The 26,717-nt window shown below is 39.6% G+C and overlaps 1 protein-coding gene across 3 annotated transcripts in view; it reads left to right on the plus strand.

Annotated features, from left to right (window-relative positions):
- Positions 1–24,090, plus strand: part of ADAMTS6 (ADAM metallopeptidase with thrombospondin type 1 motif 6) — a 253,068-nt gene extending 228,978 nt beyond the window's left edge. For all 3 annotated transcript variants that reach the window (XM_074995514.1, XM_074995515.1, XM_074995516.1), the window contains 3 exons: positions 2,018–2,194; positions 5,504–5,660; positions 20,953–24,090. In XM_074995514.1, the coding sequence (XP_074851615.1) occupies positions 2,018–2,194; positions 5,504–5,660; positions 20,953–21,062 (444 nt within the window). In that variant the 3' untranslated portion in view covers positions 21,063–24,090. The remainder of the gene's footprint in view (positions 1–2,017; positions 2,195–5,503; positions 5,661–20,952) is intronic.
- Positions 24,091–26,717: the final 2,627 nt, after the last annotated feature.

The following is a 26,717-nucleotide window of genomic DNA, read 5'->3' on the forward strand; positions in this document are numbered from 1 at the left end:
GCTGGGAGAAGAGAGAGTAGTAACTCGAGGAAAGTTCCTATCTAGAAACCATTTCTACATATACCACTAATGCACTCACCTTTACATATGTTGCAAATTTTCTTGTGCTGTGCTCCAGTATATGTTACCCTCCTTTCTCTGTATTTCATTTGTCTATGTGGGACATTGAGAGAGAGAGACTTTGGATTTGACATTAACCTCTGTATATATATTGATGTACTTGGTAAACTTTGCTCACATATTGAAAATTAACAATGTGTTGCAGTACAATAAAGTAAATGATAGGAAGGCATATCTATTAGAAAATGATGATGAAGAAAATCAGTCACCAACCATCTTGTTTACGAAGACTCTTGTATCTCTGATGATTCTCTGAGGGTATGTCTGCAAAATAAACTTATTTTGAAATAACAGCGCTATTTCAAAATGACTTTGGCCATGTCTACACGTGACCAAAATTTTGAAAGGGCCACGCTAATGGCCAAATCAGAGAATACTAATGAGGTGCTGACATGAATATTCAGTGCCTCATTAGCATGCTGCCAGGGATTTCGATGTCTGCTGGGTCCTTTCAAAAAGGACCCCATGTAGACAAGCCGTAAGCAAGTGAAACGCGGCACTTTCAAAATGCAGCAGCTGGCAGCATGCTAATAAGGCACTGAATATTCATTTCAATGCCTCATTAGTATTTTCCGATTTGGCCATTAGCATGGCCCATTCGAAGTTTTCCCCAGTGTAGACGTAGCCTTTGTGAGAGTCTACAGAATGCAACCGCCATTTTGAAATAATTTATATGTAGCAGTTGACTTATTTCAAAATAAGTAAACCTCATTCCATAAGAAATAGCATCTATTTCAAAATAGCTGTTTTGATAAAGGGGCTGTTTAGACAGGGAATAGTCTATTTCAAAATAAGCCACAATGGCTACGTCTACACGTGAAGCCTACATCGAAGTAGCTTATTTCGATGTAGCGACATCGAAATAGGCTATTTTGATGAATAACGTCTACACGTCCTCCAGGGCTGGCAACATCGACGTTCAACATCGACGTTGGGCAGCACCACATTGAAATAGGCGCTGCGAGGGAACGTCTACACGCCAAAGTAGCACACATCGAAATAAGGGTGCCAGGCACAGCTGCAGACAGGGTCACAGGGCGGACTCAACAGCAAGCCGCTCCCTTAAAGGGCCCCTCCCAGACACAGTTGCACTAAACAACACAAGATCCACAGAGCCGACAACTGGTTGCAGACCCTGCGCCTGCAGCATGGATCCCCAGCTGCAGCAGCAGCAGCCAGAAGCCCTGGGCTAAGGGCTGCTGCACACGGTGACCATAGAGCCCCGCAGGGGCTGGAGAGAGAGCGTCTCTCAACCCCTCAGCTGATGGCCACCATGGCGGACCCTGCTATTTCGATGTTGCAGGGCGCGGATCATCTACACGTGCCCTACTTCGACGTTCAACTTCGAAGTAGGGCGCTATTCCCATCCCCTCATGGGGTTAGCGGCTTTGACGTCTCGCCGCCTAACGGCGATGTTAACATCGAAATAGCGCCCAACACATGTAGCCGTGACAGGCGCTATTTCGAAGTTAGTGCCGCTACTTTGAAGTAGCGTGCACGTGTAGACATGGCTAATGTGTCCAATGGCTCTGTTTTGAAGTAGGCTCTATTGTGTGTAGACACTGAGCACTATTTTGAAATGTGGTTTGTTTGTTTTTTTTCTGTGTAGCGGTGTTATTGCTGAACAAGCTATTCCAGAAAATCTCTTCTGGAATAGCATATTTTGAAATAACACTGCTGTGTAGACATAGCCAGAGTGTCCATCACTGTAGTATCCAAGGACAAATTTTATTTATACTTTGAGGATCTCATCCTTACTATAGACAGGCAGGGATCATTCTAGAGCTTATGGAAATTGTGATAATAGTTTGGTATAAATGTATATGTATATACATTTTCTTAGGAAATGTTTGTCTTTTCAAAATGTAACTGTAAATTTGTTTGCATATTTTTCCAGTGCACTCCAAAATGTGGTCCAGGATTCAGACATCGGATTGTGCTGTGCAAAAGCAGTGACCTTTCAAAAACATTTCCGGCTGCACAATGCCAAGAGGAAAGTAAGCCTCCAGTCCGCATCCGCTGTAGCTTGGGCCGATGCCCGCCACCTCGTTGGGTCACTGGAGACTGGGGACAGGTAAAATAACAAACGGTGTAACTGCTTGCTACCATTTCTTACTATTAATATCCATCAGAAGTTTCTAAAAACATTTCATTCATGGAAATGAGTGAGGGATGCTTCATGTGACATCCTCTTTTGTCTCAGATTGTAGTGTTACACAAGATGATGGTGCCCTCAGAGATCTGTTGGTTTATATAAAATGAGTAACTAGTCTCAGTCCAATTCCTAGTGGACAAGTATTTTTATTATTACTGCTAATTCTTTAATTACTAGAAATGATTCTTCTAGATGTGGTTTCATCCTCATTTGGTGGATGTGACAACATGGTGAAACTTGTGCTTCTGTATCTCTTGTGCTATCTCTTTCCTCTGGGTATCATGAATATCAAGAATATTATGCATAATTTCCAAACAGAAGCAATAAGGTTCATGCCAGAGAAAATTCATGGCACTATTTTGACAAATTTCTTAAAAGACACCATCTGCTACTTTCAGGCTTATAAATATCCATAAGTTCAAAGTTCAGGATTCTGCATGCCAATTCCCACCAGCACGATACATGAAAAATGTTTTTTGCTATAATCCCTGGAGAAATCCATATGCATGTAGTAACCCATATACGAAGTGAACTATTAAAACTGATATAAATAGAAAAGATTTTCTGTTTTTTTTTCTTGTTCTGTTTAAGACATTTAAAATATTTTCCTGTCATTTTACGACCTTGAAAATACATGTGTGTTAGCTCTTGTGAGCCAGAATATGAAACAGACTAGGAACAAAAATGAAACTGGCCACTGTGAATTAATTTAACAGTTAAATTTTACTAATTTTTGATCCCAGCTAATCAGAGCATATGAACATTAGAGCAGTTAGAAATTTTAAATTCAGTGAGCCATATAATTAGTGTTCTTTAATGACTCATGAGAGCAAGAAATTGAGAATTAGAACTTCTGAGTTTAACTCTGAATTTGCCAGTAGTTGACTGTGGGAAGCTGTGCATTTTCCCTTTTTCTTAGTGCTTTAGTTTCCTCACATATGAAAAGGCTTAGAAAGGGTTATTGGCTGCACAGCAATATTTAAAGGCATAACTTAATGAATATTTTAAAAGCACATTGAATTCCTTATTTGAAATGCACAATGGAAGTAATATTATTATGCTAAAATTACTAAGATGATCTACATTAACAATAAGATGTGCAAGTGCAGCATTGACTTCTATGGACTCTGGAAAGTATTTTAAATCTTGTATATAGATACATGCTAACCTATACTGTAGTACAGAGATTGTAATGCTTTGAGATGCTACAGTATTGGCAGAATGGCATTGCCAGTTTAGCCAATGAGTGTAGCTTAGTTTTTATATATAGGCAGAGAGCTACGTTTTCTCTCTTCGATTAAGATTTAGAAATCTAATTTATGATTTATGGCTTATTAAGTAGGAGCTTGAGCCTTGAAACTGTAGTTCTGTCAGAAGCTTACTCTTCATGTGAGGTGATCTACTGAATTCTGTTGGAGTACTCAGGGAATGACAGTTTGCCATATTGGATCCTAAGTAATAGATTGGGGACCTATCTCACCATCTTACACTGACATACATGTTACCAATGCAAATGCATAATTCTCTTAAACTGATGTAAATCAATTAAGCCACTGTTTAGTTATAGACCAGCAAAACATGTTTTGGAACAGCCATTTGAAAGCAACTATTAGTTACCCTCCCTCTTAAAATTCATGGAACCAACTCTGTTATAACAACAGTTATTCATGCAAATGATACATCTCTTGTTCTGCGGATTCTGTGGGAAATAGTGCAGAACCAGCTGTGTCACTCTGTGCCTATTGGAAAGAAACATGTTGGGATATATGTGGGTGGGATCCTTATTGCTGAGCTGAATACTTTTGCCCTGATCAGTCGTTCTAGTGGTATCCCACGTTACTGTTTAAAAACAGAGTCTATAACAGTAAATACTGTTAAAAATAACATCACATAGGAGACAGACACAAAAACTTGAAGATTTCGGTCCATCTTTAAATCCTCAAAGGGACAGTGTCAACTACTGTTTGTTTTTCTTCACTGAGCTGCTTTTTCCATTAATTATGCTGTAGTGGAAACTTGAAAATAAAATGCGTATTTTATTTACTGAAAAGACTTAAAGAAAGGGAACCAAGGACTCTGGGAACTCTCTCTATTTTGTTCACTTTGCAGTATCCAACTATTCTTCCTTACATGGGAAGGGTATTGGTAAGTTTTGGAGAGAGGAAGGCTAAAACTACTTCAGATTTGGGGAATTAATGGGGAAAGGAAACTACTGCTATGTTATGGATGCATGGAGAATGAATCCTCTTTCCCCCTGGCAATGTGGTTACTTCAATCAGGCTTCCACTCTATGCACTCGCTCCACTTCTGTGGTCTATTTCTGCACTTTAATAAGAGGGCAAGAGAGATCATTGCTTTTTAGCTATATAATTTTATTAATTTTATTTTTATTTACTCAGTATGCTACACACAAGTGGACAACATAAAGGCTACTGGTTTTATGCAGGGACTGGAAAATAGTGTTTTCTTTTAGTTTCTCTAAGGTGGTTTAGCACATTATTTTGAAATATTTATGAATACTTCAATATATCTGTCCCCAAAGACAGGTGTCTCAAGGGAATTAGCGGGGAGATTCAAATTCTTGTTCTCTTTGAATTTTGTTCTGTGATCTGACGTAAAAAAGAAACTTTTGAAGACATATGCCTAAATTTAGAGATGATGGCTTATGGCTTGTCTATATGAACACATAATTTGCAACAAGCTGCTTCTTAGCCAGCTTCACACTAAATATTCTCTAGTGTACTGTAATTCACCCCACTTTGAAATGGTAGTGCAAAGAAAGTTTACACCACAGTTTGCCATGAAGTTTTTGTATGGTCAAACCATTAGTGTTTATGGAGACAAAACCTAAGGCAGAGTGAAATAGGTTCCTTCAGACTCAGTTCTGGGTTGATTCAAGAAAGTAGTATTCCATTGTTCTTCATCTCCTTAAAAAACCAGATACTTGGATATAGTATTGGACATGTAAAATCCTAACTTGTTTACAATTTCCGTCTGTTGTATTAGTCAAAGGAGGTGCTGAGAAGTGCTGTATATGCTGTCCTTGCCCAAAGTTTTTTCTAACCATTACATGTCCGTGGGATAATTTATTCTGGAAATACATGTCCTCAGTGACTTTGTTTTTTTCCATTTTAAATCTCAGCTATCCCTCTTCACTCTTCTGCTATCTTGTTTATATGTTAAATTTGAACAAAATTGTTATCCTGATTTCTTTTTCTTTGTCCTTAGTGTTCTGCACAGTGTGGTCTGGGACAACAGATGCGAACAGTGCAATGTCTCTCATACACTGGACAAGCATCCACTGAGTGTCCAGAAACTGTTCGACCTCCATCAATGCAACAGTGTGAAAGCAAATGTGACAGTACTCCCATTTCCAACACGGAAGGTGAGTTTGGCTTCTTAAAATATTTGATTTCTGTAAAGTGTAGAGTGGTGTGACTAACAATCATGAATAACATGTTGATTGATTTTTTTCCCAATCAATCATTGAATGATTTAGCTACAAATATTTTTTCATTAGTCAGCCAGCTGTAATCTGGAGATCACTGTGAAAATACAAATATCATGTCACAGACATCTTTAAAAAGGCAACATTTACCAACAGTTAGTGTTGAGATATCACACTCTTTTTTCTGTAAGTGTGGGGAAGAATTGAGGCTGTGTCCAGATTGCCAAGAACTGTCAGCAAAAGATATGCAAATTGCACAATCCATTTGCATATCTTTTGCTGAGAGTTCTGTCAGGAGAGGATTTTCCCACATTTGGCGCATCCACCCTGCACTCTGTTGACAGATGTTTGGTCGAAAGAAACCTGCAGTCTACATATAGCCAGAGATACTGCCACTACCACTGTTGGGTGACTGTTGGTTTAATCAACAAGAAGTCTTGTGGCACCTTTTAAACTAACAGATATTTTGAAGCATAAGCTTTCGTGGGCAAAGTTCTACTTCGTCAGATGCATGAGTTCGGATTCCAGAGGAGGGTCTAAATGTACAGGCTTATGAAAAGGAGGGAGTCCCAGTCAAGAGGAAGGCCAGAGCTGACAAGGTCAATTCAGTCAGGAAGGATGTGGCTCAAAAGCCAGAGGCAAGGGCGACCAGGGGAGCGAAGCAGAGAGGGAGCTGCAGACAGGGTAGTTTAAGAGGGAGAGCAATTGATCCTGCCGCTGCAGAAGCTACCAGGTGAGAGCGCTGGCTTTTGGGGTGAGTGAGTGTGCTTAACTATTTGAATTTGAACTGCCATTTTGATTTCAGGTGGGTGAGTTTCAGTTTCAGTTTCTGTGGCAGTTGGGACTGCGTGCCTGACCTTTGTTCCCTTGATGGCCTTGATCAGCCTTCCCCTGTGTGACTCACCGGGGGAGGGCCTGAAAAAGCCAGAGGCAAGGGCGACCAGGGGAGTGAAGCGAACAGGGAGCTGCAGACAGATGAGTTTAAGAGGGAGTTCTACAATGGTGAGGAAGACCCGCAACACCTGTGCCAGTACTACTGCTGTTTCCTCCACCTATGCCTGTGGCCAGACAGACTGCCTGACCATGGATGCCTCTACCCAGATCCTGGTGTGGCTTTGCAGGGACTGTGGCTTGTAATTCCCACTCACTGATATCCAGGATGAGGGGACCATCCAGTGTGAAAGGTGCCTGCTGGTGGAATCTCTCAGGTGGCAGGTGGGAGAGCTATAGGAGGAGGTAGCTAGGTTGAGGAGTATCCGACTCCATGAGCAGTTCCTGGATAGTATTCATGTGGAGACAGCTGAGGAGCTGTCCCAGTACACAAGATGGCTGATAAACCACTGGTGGAGGAGGAGAAAGATCAGGGTGGACGCTGGCAGCTTGTTACTTCTGGCAGTAGGCAGCGTTCCACCCCGGTCAGAACCCTCCCACCATGGCACTAGCAAACCGTTACGCTGTACTTGATACAGGAGACACAGAATCACCCCCTACAGCAGAGGAGAAGCCTCGTATCCCCAAGGCTGGGAAGTCTGCTGCCACCACTTCAAGGAGGAAACGTAGAGTAGTGGTGGTCGGGGACTCTCATCTGAGGGGGATGCAGGCGCCCACCTGTTGCTCTGACGTTTCATCTCAGGAGGTGTGCTGCCTGCCAGGGGCCTGTATCCGAGACGTTCCAGAGGCATTGTCGAGGATTATCCGGCCCTCTGAATACTATCCCATGCTTCTCATCCATGTGGGCACTAATGATACTGCGAGGTGTGAGACTGAGCAGGTCAAGAGTTACTTCAGGGCTCTGGGGGCACGGGTGAGGGAGTTTGGGGTGCAGGTGGTGAATCCTCAATCCTGCCTGCCAATGGTAGGGGCCCAGGCAAAGACAGATGCATCCTCGAGGTGAATGCCTGGCTTCGAAGATGGTGTCGCCAGGAAGGCTTTAGCTTCCTCGACCACAGGATGCTATTCCAGGAAGGATTGCTAGCTAGAGATGGCATTCGCCTTTCAAGGAGGGGAAAGACTGTATTTGGACACAGACTGGCTAATCTAGTGAGGAGTGCATTAAACTAGGTTCGACGGGGCAGGGGAGCAAAGCCCACAGGTAAGTGGAGAACATGGAAACCTGGGAGATGGGTCAGAAATGGGAGGCAGCATGGGCAACAATGTCAGAGTAAAAAGAGGGTCAGGGCAAAACAGGGAGGCAAGATCAAATCAATGTCTTAGATGCCTATATACAAATGCAAGAAGTATGGGTAATAAGCAGGAAGAACTGGAAGTGCCAATAAATAAATACAACTATGACATCGCTGGCATCACGGAAACTTGGTGGTATAATACATATGATTGGTATGTTGGTATCGAAGGGTGCAGACTGCTTAGGAAGGATAGACAGGGAAGAAAAGGGGGAGATGTTGCCTTAATTATTAAAAATGTACACACTTGGACTGAGGTAGAGATGGACGTGGTGAGAGTCTCTGGATTAGACTAAGGGGTAAAAAAACAAGCGTGATGTCCTGCTAGGAGTCTACTACAGGCCACCTACCCAGGTGGAAGAGGTGGATGAGGCTTTTTTCAAACAACTAACAAAGTCATGCAGGGCCCTGGATTTGGTGGTGATGGGGGACTTCAGCTATCCAGATATATGTTGGGAAACTAATACAGAAGGGCACAGACTATCTGGTAAGTTCTTGGATTGCATTGGAGATGATTTTTTATTCCAAAAGGTTGAAAAAGCTACCGGGGGGAAGCTGTTCTAGATTTTATTTTAACAAATAGGGAGGAATTGGTAGAGAACTTGAAAGTGGAAGGCAGCTTGGGTGAAAGTGATCATGAAATCATAGAGTTCACAATTCTATGGAAGGGTAGAAGGGAAAACAGCAAAACAGAGATAATGAATTCCAGGAGGGCAGATTTTGGTAAACTCAGGGAGCTGGTAGGTAAGGTCCCATGGGAAGCAAAACTGAAGGGAAAAACAGCTGAGGAGAGTTGGCAGTTTTTCAAAGGGACATTATTAAGGGCCCAAAAGCAAGCTATCCCGCTGCGTAGGAAAGATAGAAAATATGGCAAAAGACCGCCTTGGCTTAACCAGGAGATCTTGCATGATCTCAAAATAAAAAAGGAATCATATAAAAAATGGAAACAAGGACAAATTACACAGGATGAATATAGGCAAACAACACAAGAATGCAGAAGCAAGATTAGAAAGGCTAAGGCACAAAATGAGCTCAAACTAGCTACAGGCGTAAAGGGAAACAAGAAGGCTTTTTATAAATGTATTAGAAACAAGAGGAAGACCAGGGACAGGGTAGGGCCATTGCTCAGTGAGGAGGGAGAAACAGTAACAGGGAACTTGGAAATGGCAGAGATGCTTAATGACTTCTTTGTTTCGGTCTTCACTCAGAAGTCTGATGAAGGAATGCCTAACATAGTGAATGCTAGTGGGAAAGGGGTAGAGTTAAAAGTTGAAATAAAAAAATAACAAGTTAAAAATCACTTAGAAAAATTGGATGTCTGCAAGTCACCAGGGCCTGATGAAATGCATCCTAGAATGCTCAAGGAGCTGATAGAGGAGGTATCTGAGCCTTTAGCTATCATCTTTGGAAAATCATGGGAGACAGGAGAGATTCCAGAAGACTGGAAAAGAGCAAATATAGTGCCCATCTATAAAGAGTGGAATAAGAATAAACCAGGAAACTACAGGCCAGTCAGCTTAACGTCTGTGCTAGGAAAGATAAAGGAGCAGGTAATTAAAGAAATCATCTGCAAGCACTTGGAAGGTGGTAAACTGATAGGGAACAGCCAGCATGGGTTTGTAAAGAACAAATCATGTCAAACCAATCTGATAGCTTTCTTTGATAGGATAATGAGCCTTGTGGATAGGGGAGAAGTGGTAGATATGGGATACCTAGACTTTAGTAAAGCATTTGATATGGTCTCACATGATATTCTTATAAAAAAAAACTAGGCAAATGCAATTTAGATGAGGCTACTATAAGGTGGGTGCATAACTGGCTGGATAACCGTACTCAGAGAGTAGTTCTTAATGGTTCTCAATCCTGCCAGAAAAGTATAACAAGTGGGGTTCCACAGGAGTCTGTTTTAGGACCAGTTCTGTTCGATATCTTCATCAACAATTTAGATATTGGCATAGAAAGTACACTTATTATGTTTGCAGATGATACCAAGCTGGGAGGGGTTGCAACTGCTTTGGAGGATAGGGTCATAATTCAAAATTATCTGGATAAATCGGAGAAATAGTCTGAGGTAAACAGGATGAAGTTTAATAAGGACAAATGCAAAGTGCTCCACTTGGGAAGGAACAATCAGTTTCACGCATACAGAATAGGGAGAGACTGTCTAGGAATGACTACAGCAGAAAGGGATCTAGGGGTTATAGTGGACCACAAGCTGTATACGAGTCAACAGTGTGATGCTGTTGCAAAAAAAGCAAACATGATTCTGGGATGCATTAACAGGTGTCTTGTGAACAAGACATGAGAAGTCATTCTTCCACTCTGCTCTGCACTGTCTAGGCCTCAGCTGGAGTATTGTGTCCAGTTCTGGGCACCGCAGTTCAAGAAAGATGTGGAAAAATTAGAGAACGTCCAGAAAAGAGCGACAAGAATTATTAAAATTCTAGAGAATGTGACCTATGAAGAAAGGCTGAAAGAATTGGGTCTTGTTTAGTTTGGAAAAGAGAAGACTGAGGGGCGACATGATAGTGGTTTTCAGGTATCTAGAAAGGTGTCATAAGGAGGAGGGAGAAAACTTGTTCTTTTTGGCACTTGAGGATAGAACAAGAGGCTATGGACGTAAACTGCAGCAAGGGAGGTTTAGGTTGGACATTAGGAAAAAGTTCCTAACTGTCAGGGTGGTCTGCTGATAGGAATAAGGGGATTTCCAAGTTGGTGGGGTCCTTTTGAAAAGCACCCCCGTCTGGATGAGCCATGTGGCGGTAAGCTGTGGCAATTTTGAAGTGCTGTAGCTGCCAGCATTCTAATGAGGTGCTGAATATGTATTTCAGCGCTTCATTAGTAAACTTAAGTTTTGAGATAGTGTTGACATGACCAAAGAGAGGAGAAACTGCTTCTGTAATTGGCCAGCCACGCCCAGTCTCTATGCAATCCTTGGTTGATGGTGTCAAATTTGCAAATGAATGGCAGCTCCGCAGTTTCTCTTTGGAGTCTGTTTTTGAAGTTTTTTGTTGCATATATATAGATATATATTTTCAAGGAACCATCAAGATTTTTGTGTATGTAACATTAGCTGATGATAGTTCTGATAGCCTGAGAGCCTAGTGGTAGAATGTTGTCACCACCTATATCTTGCAGTAAGAAATTTCAGATTTTAAACAGTCAGTCCTAGAACACATAGCAAAGGAGAAAGAGTGGAAAGTGTATTCCTTATCCACTGAACGTTATCCATCCCATGAAGGAAAAAGATCAAAGTATTGTGTGGGCGTTTAAAAATAAGTTTAATACAAGCTGTGGCCACATGGCATCAATATAGATCAGAGCTAAGGTTGCATACATTCCTTAACCATGTTTCCATACATTAACCTGTAACTGTAACTGTTCTTTTTTGTTAACTTTATTAATTTTCTTTCTTTATAATACTTGTTTTGGCATGTTTATATGGCTCTAATGATCTTTACCTTCATTTGGTCACATGTACTCTCAACCTTAACTTCATTTAAACACATTTTTGTCTGGGAATGGGCAGAGCTGGTAGCACCATCTGTTTATTAAGGCTACTCCCTCACTTGTCACTACAAGACCCTGATTTCAGTTGCTTATAACTGTGCCAAACTTCAATCAATTGATCTAAAATTTTGCTTCCTGGCTTTCTTCCTCAGTCTGAATGGTTTTTGGGTGGAAATTGTCAGCCAGAATTGTTCAGCTATTCCCAAGAATGAGGCTTGGGAAAATCAGTGTTTAGTCCATAGAAACAAAATATTTGGAAAGCGCTAGCCCACGATTCTTTGGATTAGGGACTTGAAATTAAGTAGGATGCTGCCCTTTGTCAGAATATTCCTGTTGTGATTATAAAGAAAATCTGCTCAAAGGTTATAAAATGTTTACAGTTTGCACATGCACAATAGAAACATCTTTGATTTTAGCAACTAAATTCCTCAAAGTCCATCAGCTTGGGACAGAGCAGAGCTTTCAGTTGAATTGATTGAGTTCAGGGCTGCTGCATGTTAAGCCAGGTTTGAGTCGAGGCATCTGAACTGAGACCAGTGTGCCTGCCTGTCTTACGCTTTCAAAGACCACACTACTGAATTGTTGCGGAGGAGGATTCTAGATTCAAATCCAGAGGAAGTCTGAGCTGGACTTGGGGCTGGATCAGGAGTGTACATAGGAGCAGAACCAAAGAGAATGGTAGATGTTTGGTGTGGAAATTAATGAGTAGAAAGAAGGAAACTGGGAGCTGGGATGGTGAGGAGGACAGGAACTTTCTAGACAAAGAAACTGGGGCCAGCAGCTTGTGAGGGAAAGAAGTAAGGTTTGTAAGGTAGCAGGTAAGAGGAGGAGACTGAGATTGGGGAAGAGCTGTGGGAAACCAAGACCATCTGGATAAGGAAAATGGGACTGAGAACTGGAGGGTTAAAGAAAAGGAATTGAGGGGAAAGAAGAGCGAGGTCTGAGGATGCTCGGGGAGAACTAGGGACTGTGTAAGCAGAGAGACTGGGAGCAAGTGGATACTGACATTAGTTGAAAAGCCTAGGGAGGAAGGTTGAGACTGGGAACCATTGGGGACACAGAATGGGATAGAAGGTGGGTGTAGGAGTTTGGAGGGCAGCGATGGGGTCCGTGAAATCAGGGTGGGGAAAGAGAGACAAATTGGATAAGGAACTAGGAGAGGGAAATGGACTGTCTGGGCAGGAGAATGGGACTGAGATGAGAACCCCTGAGGAGTGGGGACTGGAATTTTCTAGGTGCAAAGTATAGGACCAAGATAAAAATCCGAAGCTGGTAAAGAAATAATATTGGAATGGGTACAGTTTGGATAGAATGGAGCACAAGAGTTACATTTGAGAGAAATGGGCAGAAGAGCCTGTGTCCATTAGAGAACATGCCCTTTCAGGGGCTGGATTCAACCCAAAATTTATGAGAGTCCCCATTCCTTTGCTGTGACCAAATGTCTATGAAACTCACTTGCATAGTGTCTCATCCCCGTCAAGTGCTGGTCCACACAGGATAATGACATACTACTGCTATCATTTACTCCATTAGCTCAAAGTCAGAGGACTGCACAGCAGACCTAAAGTTTTCTTCAGACACTTACTTAAAACTTTCCTTCGGATGAAGCCTACAAAAATTATGACGGGTTAGGCTGCTGGCATGCTGGGACCACTGACTATAACACAAAATCTTATAATGCTGAAAAATATTGTCTAATTGCTAGCTTTTACTCCTCAGTGAGGTTGTCTGAATCCATCTATTGTCTTTCTTCTCATACTGAGATTTTAAACTCTTTGAGACAGAACTATTTGTTTTGTGTTTGTGCAATATCTAGCTCAGTGGTATACTGATCCATGACTGGGGCTCATAGATGCTATGATAATACAAATAATGATGCTGATGATGATTATAAGAATTAATAGGTTCCACCTTGATGATTTAAGTGGGTGTCACTATGATGCCACATGGTGGAATTTGTTTGTTCAGTTTGATTTTTCAAAAACCTAGAAAATTATACAACAAAAATATGTGAAAGTATCATATATTAGGGACCTTAGGAGGCAGGGGGCTGGACTTAATGATCTCTTAAGGTCCCTTCCAGCCTCAGGATTTTGTGATTCTATGATCTAGTCCAACCCCCCTCCTCAAAGCAGGACCAACTCCAACTAATCATTCCAGTGTGGGCTTTTTCATGACTGGTCTTTAAAATCTCTAATGATGGAGATTCCACCACCTCCCTCGGTATCCCGTTCCAGTGCTTCACCGCCCTCTGAGTGAATATGATTTTCCTAATATCCAGCCTACACCTCCCCCACTGAAACTTGAGACCGTTGCTTTTTATTCTGTCATCTGTCACCACTGAGGATTGCCTATCTCCACCTTTTTTGGAACATCACTTGAGGTAGTTGAAGACTGCTATCAAATCCCTCCTCATCCTTCTGTTCTGCAGACTAAATAAGCCTCCTCAGCCTCTCCTAGTAAGTCATGCACCCCAACGCCTTAATCATTTTTATTGCCCTCTGCTGGACTCTCTCAAGTTTGTCCACATCCCTTCTGTAGTGGGGCCCCAAAAGTGAATACGGTAATTCTGGCGTGGCCTCACCAGTGCCAAATAGATGTGAATAATCACTTCCTTGGACCTGCTGGCAATAGTCCTACTAATGCAGCCTTATATGCTATTAGCTTTCTTGGCAACAAGGGCACACCATTGATTGATATGCAGCTTCTCATCCACTTTAATCCCAAGATCCTTCCCTGCAGAATTGCTGTGCAGTCAGTCAGTATCCAGCCTGTAGCAGGGTATTAGATTCTTCCATTCTAAGTGCAGAACTCTGCACTTATCCTTGTTGAACCGTGTCGTATTTTTTTAGCCTAATCTTCCAATTTATCTTTTTCACTCTGGACCCTATCCTACCCTCCAGCATATCTATCTCTCTTCCCCTTACCCCATCTTAGTGTCATCTATGAAATTGCTGTGGGTGCAATCCATCTTATCATCCAAATCATTAATGAGGGTATTCAACAAAACAAGCCTCAGGGCTGACCCCTGGGGTACTCTGTTTGATACCAGCAGCCAAATAGGCATTGAGCCCAGTGATCTAAGCAGCTTCCTGTCCATATTATTGTCCATTCATCCAATCCATATTGCTTTAGCTTGCTGGCAAGGGTACTGTGGAAAATCATACCAAAAGCTTTGCTTAAGTCCAGGTATATCACATACGTTGCTTTTCCCATATCCACGAAGTCTCTTATATCATCTTAGAAGACAATTAGGTTGTCCACGTTGACTGCTCCTGATCACCTTCCTTTCCTTCAAGTGTTTCAGAATGGATTCCCTGAAGACCTGCTCAGTGATTTTTTGAGGGGCTGAGGTGAGGATGACCAGTCCATAGTTCCACAGATTCTCCTTCTTCCCTTTATAAGATACGTAACATCACATTCGCTTTTTTCCAATGATCTGGGACTTCTGCTGATCACAAAGAGTTTTCAAAGATAATGGCCCAGTGCCTCTGGAATCACATTAGCCAACTCTCTCAGCACATTCTGATGCATTAGATGCAATGCTTTTCTAAATAGTCCTTAACCTGTTCTTTCACCACTGACGGCTGCTCTCCTCCTCCCCATGCTGTGCTGGCCAGTGCAGCAGTCTGGGAGTGGACTTTGTGTTTGAAGACTGAGGCAAAAGGAGCATTGGCTACTCCAGCTTTTTTCCGCATAATCTGTCACTAGGTTGCCATCCCTGTTCAGTAAGGGACCCACACTTTCCCTGGTCACTTCTTATTGCTACCATACACATAGAAACCCTTCGTGATATCCTTCACATCCTTTGCTAGCTGGAACTCCTGTTGCACCTTGGCCTTCCTAATTACACCTCTTCATGCTCAAGCAATATTTTTATACTTCTCCCTAGTCATCTGTCCAAGTTTCCATTTGATGTGAACTTCCTTTTTGCTGGTCATTTTCCATATTGCTCTTCTTTCTGTAGGAACATGGTTAAGATTGCACAGTGAAGTTGCCCTCTGAACCTTAATTGTGGCATTTCCCAGCTCCTGGGTTCTTGACTTTGCAACCTTAATCATTATCTGTTCGCATCATTTTTATGTGTAATATGAAATGGTTAGAAATCTGTTGTCCTATTAAAGTTTAGCATCAAAAGTTGTCCTGTATTCTATACTTTTAGTCAGAAATCACAAATTTAGAGTAAAGTCTTTCATGTTTAGGACTCTTATTTTTCACCATGTAACTGCAACAGTGCTTGTATTTGGTGTAATACTGATAGCAAGATATAAGATTGCAAATAGGTAATAGATTAGTTTGTCTTCATAAATTCAAAATTAATGTGAAAACTAATCAGTTGGAGATCTCAGTGAGATAAGTGAAGCAATGTAGTGTGAGTTTAGATGGTCATTTTATTTAATTTGTTGGAATTTCTGATTTCACATGGAAGCTTATAATTTCATTTTGTTGATTGAAAGTACCTTCGTAACAGACTTTCCATTTATTATCCTGATATTTATCATTCCCTTTGAGATATTACACCTTTTATTTTGGTTGCCTATTATTAATGAGGAGAGCAGTATAAATGATGTATTTTTATAAATCAGGAGCTAACTATTAATTTGCTGCATAGAAGTTGTCTTTTGTCCAGCAGAAGCACTGTAAAAAGTTTTTATTGAGTATTATGTATTCCCTACTTAATAATCCCTTCTTAATTTCACATGGCAATTTATAATCTCATGCTGTTTGTTGAAGTATCTTCATAACAGACTAACTCAGAGTGTTATTTAGTAACCCTGTGATTACTGAAAAAAATTGTGTTCTAGGAACAGTAAAAAAGAGGAAGGGATGGCATATATTCTTATATTGGTGACAGTTGTTCTAAGTTTTTATCTTAAGTAACTGTTTTAAAAATTAGATTTCCCCGAATGGTCACTTTTTCGCCCCCTGACCCAATGAAAATATTCCTTAGAAGTCGGGTGACGTATGAAAGCAGTTAGGGAATATTCTAAAGCTTCTGGTAAACTTGTTAATATTAGCTAGTACAGATCACAGTGTACATTGATTCCAAAAAGGGTAAGCAGTGCTTAGTATTCCTCCTCTTGAAGCTATTACAAATACATACATCTGTGAGCATCTTTTGGCCCTACATTTTGAAATATTAAAGATGCAAAATTTCAAAAATAGGCAACTAGAATTTAACTGCAAAACAAGTGTTTTCTTTCAATTTGTCAGGATTGTTTTACAAATACCTCTAAATGGATAAACATCTTATATCTAAATACTGAATATATGCACATAGACTGTGTATTGTCTCAGAATAATGAGTACGTTCCATACATTTTCTGCTTATTCCTTTTGGTCTTAAACAAAATCCTCTTAACTAAAATACGAGTTGAAGTGTCTTGAATTAATAGCTTAAATGGCCTCTGTCCATTTAGTTTATATGGCCAAATTGCTTGTGTTGTTATAATGTCACCTTTGAAATAAATGGTCAAAGTATTTTAACATGCTGGTGGTGACAGAAAGCTTTTAGGATTTCAAGAATTTGCTAATCCTAAAGATAATAACTAATCTCAGGCTTTTATTTCATAAAATCTTTTCTTCTCCTACAGATCAACCATTTTCCAAGTTTCAAAGTAGACTGAGCTAAGCAGGCAATTCCACCTGCTCTTAGTGAGACTTGCTAATGTTTCTTTTAAAATAATATTATTTAGTTGCTAAACAAGAAAAAAATGAGTTTTGGTTATATCCTTGCCACAAAACTGAAGGCGAAATGAATGTTACTCTACATAACCAGAATGGAACCAGATTGCAGTCATGTAAAACTCAAAAGCTTGGGGAGGAATTTTTATACTACAGCTGAGAAAAAGCACAGAGGAGTGGTGTGTTTGAACAGACATATCCTGAAAGGGAGGATTTTTTAAAGGGGATATTCAATAGCCTAGTAAAGTGAAGACAGAAACTGAGGAATTAGAGGTTGGAACTGAAGAGAAACAGTCTAACTAAAAAGAGTCCCAGGCAATTACATCACTGTAAGGCAGACAGCTAAATACTGCAAATTTTTATAAGTGCTTGTATGCAAATGCTAGAAGTCTATGTACTAAGATGGGTGAACTTGAGTGCCAGTTATTAAATGAGGGTATTGATATAAACGGCATAACAGAAACTTGATAGAATGATGATAATCAATGGGACAGTGACAGCAGCATACAACATATATAAAGGGAGTATCTTGCACTGCTGAGGGAGTGGCATTATACGTGAAAGAAAACAAAGTCAAATGTAGTGAAAATGTAAAATCAAATTGTATCATAGAATCTCTATGTATAGAAGTCTCATGCTTGAATAATGAGAGCATAGTAGTAGGAATATACTACCAACCACCTGCCCACCACATCTTTCTGCTATTTTGGGACCGACATATCATAAAGGTTGATGATAATTTGAATTCTCAGGGGGATTAGGGAGACAACAAAAACTGTCCCCATAGCAAGTGGATACAGGTCATCTCCAAAATGATTACGGGATAACATTTCTAAACAGCATTAATGACTATTTCTTGAAGCACCTAGTCCTGGAACTTGCAAAGGGAGTGACAGTTCTTGATTTAGTCCTAAGTGAAGCACAGGAAGTGGTCCATGCAGTGAATATAGCTGAACCACTTCATAATGGAAACCATAATGTCCTCAAATATAATGTACTTGTAGGATGAAAATTAGCAAAGAAATTCACCAGAGTAGCATTTAACTTCTAAAGGGGGACTACACAAAAGCGAGGAAGCAAATTAAACAGATATCAAAAGGAACAGTCAAAAGAGTTTAATGTCTGAAATCTGCATAGAAATTATGTAAAATGTCATAATAGAGCCTCAGAAAATGTATACCCCAAATTATAACAGAAAAAACATCAGAAGAATAAAAATTGGCACCATGGCTCAACAACAGTGTAAAAGAGACAGAGACAAAAAGACATCCTTCAAAAGCTGGACATCATATCCTACTGAGGAAGATAGAAAGGAGCACAAACTCCAGCAAGTCTGATATAATTAGGCAGGCTGAAATAGAACTTGAAGAGCAACTAATAAAAAAGACAAAAAGTAAAAATTTTAAGTACATAAGGAACAGGAAGCCCACCAAACAAGAAGTGGGGCCACTGGATGTTGGCAATACAAAAGAAGTGTTCAAGAAAGCCAAGGAAGAATCTGAATGAATTGTATTGGTCTTCACTACAGAGGCGAGGGAGATTCCCACATATGAGCCAAAATTTTAGGTGACAAATCTGAGGAGCTGTCCCAGATGGAGGTTTCAACAGAGGTGGTTTTAGAACAAATTGATTTACACGTCACCAAGATCAGATGGTATTCACTAAAAAGTTCTTAAGGAACTCAAATATGAAATTGCAGAACTACTAATTATTATATTACATGTTGATTAAATTAGCCTGTATAACAGCTAGCTGGACGATAGAATAAGTAATGTACTTTGTTTTTTAAAGAAGTGGGGGGAGGGGCTTAAGAAGTGATTCTAGCAATTACATGTTAATAAGCCTAACTTCAGTACCAGGAAAACTGGTTGAAATAGTAAATAACAGAATTAAGAGATACATAAATGAACATAATATGTTGGGAAAGAGTTAACAATTTGTTAAAATTTTTGAATGTGTCAACAAGCATGTGGACAAGGGAGAACCCGTTGTTATAGTGTACTTAAACATTCAGAAATTCTTTGACATGATTCAACATCAAAAGCTGTTAAGCAAGCTAAGCCATCGTGGGATAACTGGAAAGTTTTATCATGAATCACTGACTGGTTAAAAGATTGCAAATAAAGGGTAAGAACATTCATTTTTCACAATTAAGAGAAGTAAATAAGTTCTCCTAAGGAGGTGTAACTGCTCAGTAACTACAGATTTGTTAGTAGCAAAGGCAAAGCATAGACTGCAAGACCATTAAGGCATGCATGCCCATAGCAATGGACACAGCTTTTAAGTGGTCCAAAGACACTTCCTTTGAGATTCCATTTTATAAACCAGTTAAAAAGGTATGCATTTCCCCTCTGATGTGGTTAGCTCTCACCTATTACTTTGTACATGATGGTTCATGTAACATCAAAACATCTCTTTCCATCACACTTTTATTCTGAACTTATCTTTAAGAGAAGTCAGTGTGTTCCTGTTATCTTTAGGGATTGTGCTTGAACTGACTTGGCATTGTGGCATTCTGGAATGTGATTATGCAAGTGTCCTGAGCATAACGGTTCTCAGAAATGTTTGTTTTTGCATTATCAGCCCTATTTTTGCCTCATTCTAGGAGTTTTTTCTTGCTAACTTTGCTTTATATTAGCAAGCCTAGATTAATACTTTTGTTCAGGTCTCAGGCTTCACACCTCTGATACAAGGATTTATTTGTCAGGATCTGTTTCTTTCTGTCGCTTTTCTGACATTTTCTTTGTGGCTGTTTTACATTTAGAGGGAATGTAAGGAGAGGACAATATCAAATAAAATCATGTTAGATCAAGAAGTTAGAGGATTCTTTTGAGATGAACTTCTTGCAGGGAAATCAAGTCTGACTTTATTCTCCTCATATTTTTTTCAATGTGAACTTGTGTGATTTACTTTTCCTCTGTAGACATGTATTCCATCTGACTATACAGGAGGTGAGGTTTTTGACTAGAGTCTGGAGCAATACTTCTCTTTCCCCTATTCGTATATCACTCTGGGGCTTAGGCATCTGCGTGCCCAGAATGAGGCAGCAGCCTGCATATACAAAGGCAAAAACATAGGTGCAGAAACATGGGTGCAAGGGAGTCTACACACCTACAGGTTTCAGCCACAGCTGACTGGGAGTTTGTAAATATTAGTGGGGCCTACTTCTGAGATTTAAGCATCTAACGTGGCAGTTAGGCAGCCAACTTCTTTTGTGAAGCTAGACCTAAGTTAGAAAAAGGCCTTAAACAGCTGAGAGTTATCGGTGGAGAAATGGCTTATTTCTCTTCAGAAAATGAAGTATTGATGCAGAGGAAGAAAACCCCCAGTAAAAGTGGCAGTGCAATGCTGCCCTTTACAGTCAGTAAACTCGCACTGCCAATACCTTTACTAATACTGTTCATTCTCCTAGTCACTGCCAGCTGTAATGCATGTTCCACTTCAGGGAATCTTATAAATGCATAGTACACCCAGTGCAACCCAGGCTAGATTTTAGATAATCTTTCACTGATGAATAAAATAACTCCCAAGAAATAAATTATAAAAATACCATGAGAACAATGACTCATATTTTTTGGTTGTCTAAAATGATCACTTATCCCAAGAAATGGTAATTTGTTCAACACAAAGTAAATGTACCTACAAACATCTTGGAGAAAAGACCTGAAATATTTTTCTTACTTTTAAAAATTTACTATATCTGGAGAACTGTACTGGAAAGAAAGTTACATAGTGGGCAATGTGGATAGACAAAGCAGAAGCCTGCTAAATCACAATACTGTGCTTTCTGTCTAATACTTGCTTTTAATTTGTCTGTCTAATATTTTCCCTTTTATACCCTCAATTATCAGAGTGCAAAGATGTGAACAAAGTGGCTTATTGCCCACTGGTGCTGAAGTTCAAGTTCTGCAGCCGAGCATACTTCAGACAGATGTGCTGTAAGACCTGCCAAGGACACTGACCCACAGAAGCAAGAGAAAGTGCCTTGTTTTATCATTGTGAAAACGTGTCAATTGAAGAGAGCCACACAGCGGAATGGGATTGAGGTCCTTGCAAATGTATTACCCTGTGGAAAACGTAACCACTGGTCAGCCCCAGCTGACAGGATTTCAATATTATTTTAACTTCTGTGAAGTGGGATTTATTCATCCAAAGTGCTGGACACAGTATAAGGAGGGCATGCCAAATTGGAGAGATCCACACAACACCTATAGAATAGCTTACTGTGGAACATTTGTGTTCTTTTGACTAAATCTAATAGTCTGTTTACCTCCTTGGACCATTAAAGTAATTTTTATTATGGACTTAGCAATGACACTGAAACCATTTATATTTAAAACTGTTTAAAATGTAGATGTTATGACTTCGTCTACTATGGAAGAAAAGAAGAATCCAAAAATCTTAAGTCATAGCTTAAAAAGTGTTAACTATTTTATCTCATTACACAGCATCACAATTTAAATTATAAAATGGGCTTGGAAATGTTATTTAAGGAGCAATTATAAATCTGAAGTTTAAAAAAATTGTATTTTTTCCTACATTTCCCTGAATTCCTTTAGGAGTAATCCATATTTGCTGAACACTGCTGTGAGCCATATATGAAGCTAAACTAAAGAAAACAACCGTGAGGAACTTAGTTTTAAGAGGGGCAACAGTTATTGCAGGTGTGCATGAAATACAAGTGTGCTAATAAACATGTGCTTCAGGTATATAGCCATTTTGCCATTGTACAAATGTAGCTGAGATGTCCACAGAAGGGAAAAACATTTCAATACTATGGGGAGGCCAGACTTCAATAGCAGTGAAGACCACAGTGCTTCATACTTCACTACTACTGTATAGGCTTACAATTTATGATTCAAGTTCCCTATTGTTTACATCACTAGACATGGAGAGGCATCTAGTTGTGTTTTACCTATTACTCCCTACTTACCGTCATCAAGAAACTCTGGTGAAAAAGATCAGCTTAATGTGTAATAATAAAGCAGACTCTGCAAACTTTGTTGACCATTACAGTGAGTTCCAGATGTTTCCTTCTTTTATATCGTAGAAAGATATTTATTTATGAGAGAGAGTTTCAGTTACCAGGTTTGAAGACCATAACAGAGTGGGCAAAAATTACAACTGAAGAATAAGAGACATATGGGGACTTTTTGGTTATGTTATAATTTTAAAACTCACCGAATATTATTTTAATAATTTTCTCAATTGTGTTTAAATGTGAAATCAAACTACCCAGACAAGTCAGATCCAGAATTTAGCATGAATAAACCTTAATGTCATATTCCTCTTCCCCTCTTCATAGAAGGTTCAACAAGGAGATAAGGAAAGTGGGTACTTCTTTATTTTAATATATTGTACTTGAACTTTTGCAGTTTGCAGCAGGTATTTGATGAATGTGCTTTTGTGACCAACTAGGCCTCCTTTGTTGTAGTGCAATTAACAGTATGTGAACAACACATTGTGTTAACACTAAAAATCAAATGGCACTTTTTAAAAAAAATACTCTTTCATTGAAACAAGTCAATTGAATAAATCACGTGATACCTAAATGTCAGTGTATTTAACAAATCATAATAAGCCAAATGCATTGCACACTATTTATTAATGTGAATTAACAAGGAAAAAGGATTCCTGTACTATGAAATATGTTGACAATCTTATGTAGCCCACTTATTCAGAACCATGAATCTCCTGTCATCTCCTACCTCTTGACGGTGGTTTTCACTTCCTTAATCCATTTCCAGTAAGCATGACTTTACTCACATATGACCATGTGCTGCTCTCAGGCCCCATGTATACAACTCTCATTGTCAATGATTGTCAATAAATAAATAAAAAATAATACAAACTGGGAGTTGCATATGTGTATCAAGGGCAGTGTATAGCCCTTAGTCAATGAGTGAATGAACTTTCTACAGTCTATTGAGAGGATAACTTGGTGCTAGCCTTGACTGAGTCAAAAATATGATAAAAGAGAAGGGTCTTGTGGCATTCTTAAGTTAAGAGGCTTCTTTGTGTCAGGATCTGTTTTTTTCTGGTGCATAATTGTGTCTACTAGCTAATGCGTCTGTTCAACTAACAAGAATAGGCTTATTTTAAAAAATGTACTCAAAATGAACTTTTATTTTACCTCACTTAGGACAAGGAGTGTTTTCACAGACACATTTTGCTCTCTCTAACTGGTGCTAGAGGACTAGGGAGTCCCATGTTTACTCTCCAACTTAAAACAGCACTGAAGCTGGAAATTTAAGGAACTCCCTGGAGCAACATTGAATTGCATTATTAAAGGGAACAAAATACCAGAATGTGTTTGAATTTACAAACTAAGCAAAACTTCAGACTAAGACCTGAAAATAAAACCTAATTGGAAGGAAAAAGAAATCAATGTTTTTTCCAAGCACAGTTCATTGCTGCTGCTACGCTGTAGCCACCTATGTAAGCTAAGCTAAATAATGTTATATTCTTAAGTAGTAACAGTAGGACTATTTGTACTGGCCATATAAAGATGACAGGCCTAGAATCAAATAGTAGAGTTCTAAATACCCAGAGCAATCTGCTTCCAGTACTTCCATTCAGCAATATCACCAACTGAAGCAGATTAAACTAAAAGGAAAACAAAAATTCTATACATAAACCCCGTAGGGTGCATATACCCAGAAACAATCCATTTCATTAGGAACTTTGTTAATGGAGTGAATGTCACATGGATATCCTTAATACAGACTGAAGATACCTTTGTATTATTGTGATTAGTTGCTTATTATTTTATATTCAGTATTAATGTGGTACACTGTTACGTTATTATGTTTTGCTTTTGTAAATTATATTCTAATTTATTGTCGTATTTCCTAACACATGTTCTACATGCATTCTCCTGCTTGTAATGAAAACAAAAATATTGTAACACTTAATGCAGTGAAATTCCACACCAGGCACAGATTTGTTTTTAACATAGTTAATTTAGTAAAATAAAACTGCAGCTTTTAAAAATGGCTTCAGTGGTAAAGTTGTCTGTTTCCAAATGCTCATATTCTACAAGCATGCCTAATTGGTTCATACAACATATTTAAAACTCTGTGGCCATGTCTACACTAGCACAAAACTTTGAAATGGCCATGCAAATAGCCATTTCAAAGATTACTAATGAGGCACTGAAATGCATATTCAGCGTCTCATTAGCATGCTTCCAGCCCTAGCTCTTCAAAATTGCTGCTTTTTGCTGCCGTGCAGCTCATCCAGATGGGTCCTTTTTGAAAGGACCCTGCCAACTTCAAAATCCCATTTTGAAGTTGGAGGGGCTAGTGTAGACATAGCCTATAGGATGTTTCCTATTCATAGATTAGATGTTACGTGTTTTCTCAGAAGTCTGTTCTTGACTGCCACAATGTCTGTCATATATAAGAATAAAAATAAAGTCAGAAACTGTGAAAGACTAAACCATCTACATTAGCAAAAAATATTTTAATTGAGTAATAAATGTTGAAAGAGATCAAATCAGGAAAGGAGTTAATGAGCAGTGGAGCAACCTGCATCCAGTCAGCTGATAGGAATAAGGGGATTTCGATGTTGGCAGGGTCCTTTCAAAAAGGACCCCCCATATAGACAAGCTGTGGGCGAGTGAACCACGGCACTTTCGAAGTGCTGTGGCTGGCGGCATGCTAATGAGGCACTGAATATTCATTTCAATGCCTCATTAATATTCTTTGATTTGGCCATTAGCATGGCCATTTTGAAGTTTTTGTAAGTGTAGACACAGTCTATGACTTATTTTGAAAAATAGTTATTTAGAAGTAGGTGCTATTCCTCATGCAACGAAGTTTACCTATTTTGAAATAAGTCAACCACTATTTCAAACTAGCAGTTGCAATGTGTAGATGCTTGGATAGTTATTTCAAAATAACTTTGTTATGTAGACCTACCCGCACAGAACTGCTTAGAGGAGCCCAGTTCAGGGAGCTTAAGCAGAGTGCTGGGGTGGGGATTGGCTAAGCCATTGGGAAGATCTCTGGCTCCCTATAGAAGGGAAAGGTCAGGTGAGAGATCACTGTGAGGATCATTGGATGAACTACTAAAGAGCTCTAGCTCTAGTGGGAGGAGCAATCATTTGAGGAGACCTTCTTAAAGCATCTCAGCCACAGAGACAGCAACCAGAGGGAACAAGATCAGAAGAACAACTGAAGGGAGGCCAAGAGAAGGAATAGCTGGAAGGGTAGATTACATGATTTGGGGAGCTCTAGCAAAGGCACTAACTATATAATTTGGGGAGCCTCCCCCACCAGGCATCCTGAAGTTACCTGCTTTAAACCTTAAGTGGAACAGCTACAACTATTTCTTCTGTAGCTTGAGTGGCAACTGTCTGCATTATGAATCATAAGGTCCCACATTCTTTTATCTCATCAGACACGAGCTGCTAATGGCTGATGGTAAGCAGCTGTGGGTTTGTTACATTGTGCATAGCAAGGAATCATTAAAACTGGCATAGTTACAAAACCATGTCAATATGACTGACAGAGGGACAGCAGCAACCATGTAACATCAGATAATCAATTAATCCAATGTAGAGCTAGTATTCTTGTGAACAAACCCCTTTAGGCTCATTTGGGAATGTGCTTGAACTCACCACTATCCTTTGGAGATGAAATACTGCACAAGCCTGAAAGATGCCAATAGCTAACATAGTCGTTGCCATCTGAAAGTGCAATTTGGTAAGCCCTGGACTGAAATCTTTATTGAGTTAGCCATTAACTTTATCTGAGCTTTCCTGAGGTTTGTGAGAATGGAGTCTAGCAATGTCCTAGACACTGTCCCAACTAAGTAAAAAAAAAAACAGTTGCTTGGGCAAAATAGTACAGTAAGTTCTGTAAATTGGGCTAGCTGTTTAAATTGAACAGTGCTTTTATTATTGTTCATCATGTCTCTCTCATGATCAGCACTCACACATTCTCTTATGTGTTTTTGTCTACTGATACTAAGGTTGCACTGCTCTGCTTGCTCTCAGAGGCACTTGTAAAAGTCCATGCTGTCTCTGAACCCTGTCTGCATGGTTTGGTAAAAGTATATACAACTGTGCTTCACTATATTGCCAGCCTCAAGTGTTTGTAATTTATGAGTCAAGACCCTGCAAAGATCAGGAGACTCACTTAAAATCATAAGATTTTTAAAATGATAACATTGGGTTGCTTTTGTTTGCTTTTGTTACACTCAAATAATGTTTTGGTATTGTTTGCCACAATAAGGAGAGCTATAAACTTTTTGTGTTCATGTGTGTGTTTTTCTGCTGAAAGCTGAGAGACTTGTAATGACCAAGACTTTAGTTTATGTTAAAAAGCAAAACCAAACAGATATTACCAGTCTTGTGGATAAAATCACAACAGCTGGCAACACTAGATTGGTTTCTGGAATAAAATGCTCATCACCTTTTTAAGCATGCCACCAGTGAAGGCAACTGGTTTTTAAACATTTTAAGCTTCATTCCGCACTATATAAATTTAATGAGCTGACCTGGACAAATGTTCCTTCCTTTCAGGCCATTTCAAGGTACAGTTCTCAAGCTGGGGGTTGTCAGCGCACAATAATACTCCAGCCACCCTCTTTTTTAACCTTCAACATGTCT

This window comes from Carettochelys insculpta, chromosome 5 (assembly GCF_033958435.1).
Source record: "Carettochelys insculpta isolate YL-2023 chromosome 5, ASM3395843v1, whole genome shotgun sequence".
Taxonomy (NCBI): Eukaryota; Metazoa; Chordata; order Testudines; family Carettochelyidae; genus Carettochelys; species Carettochelys insculpta.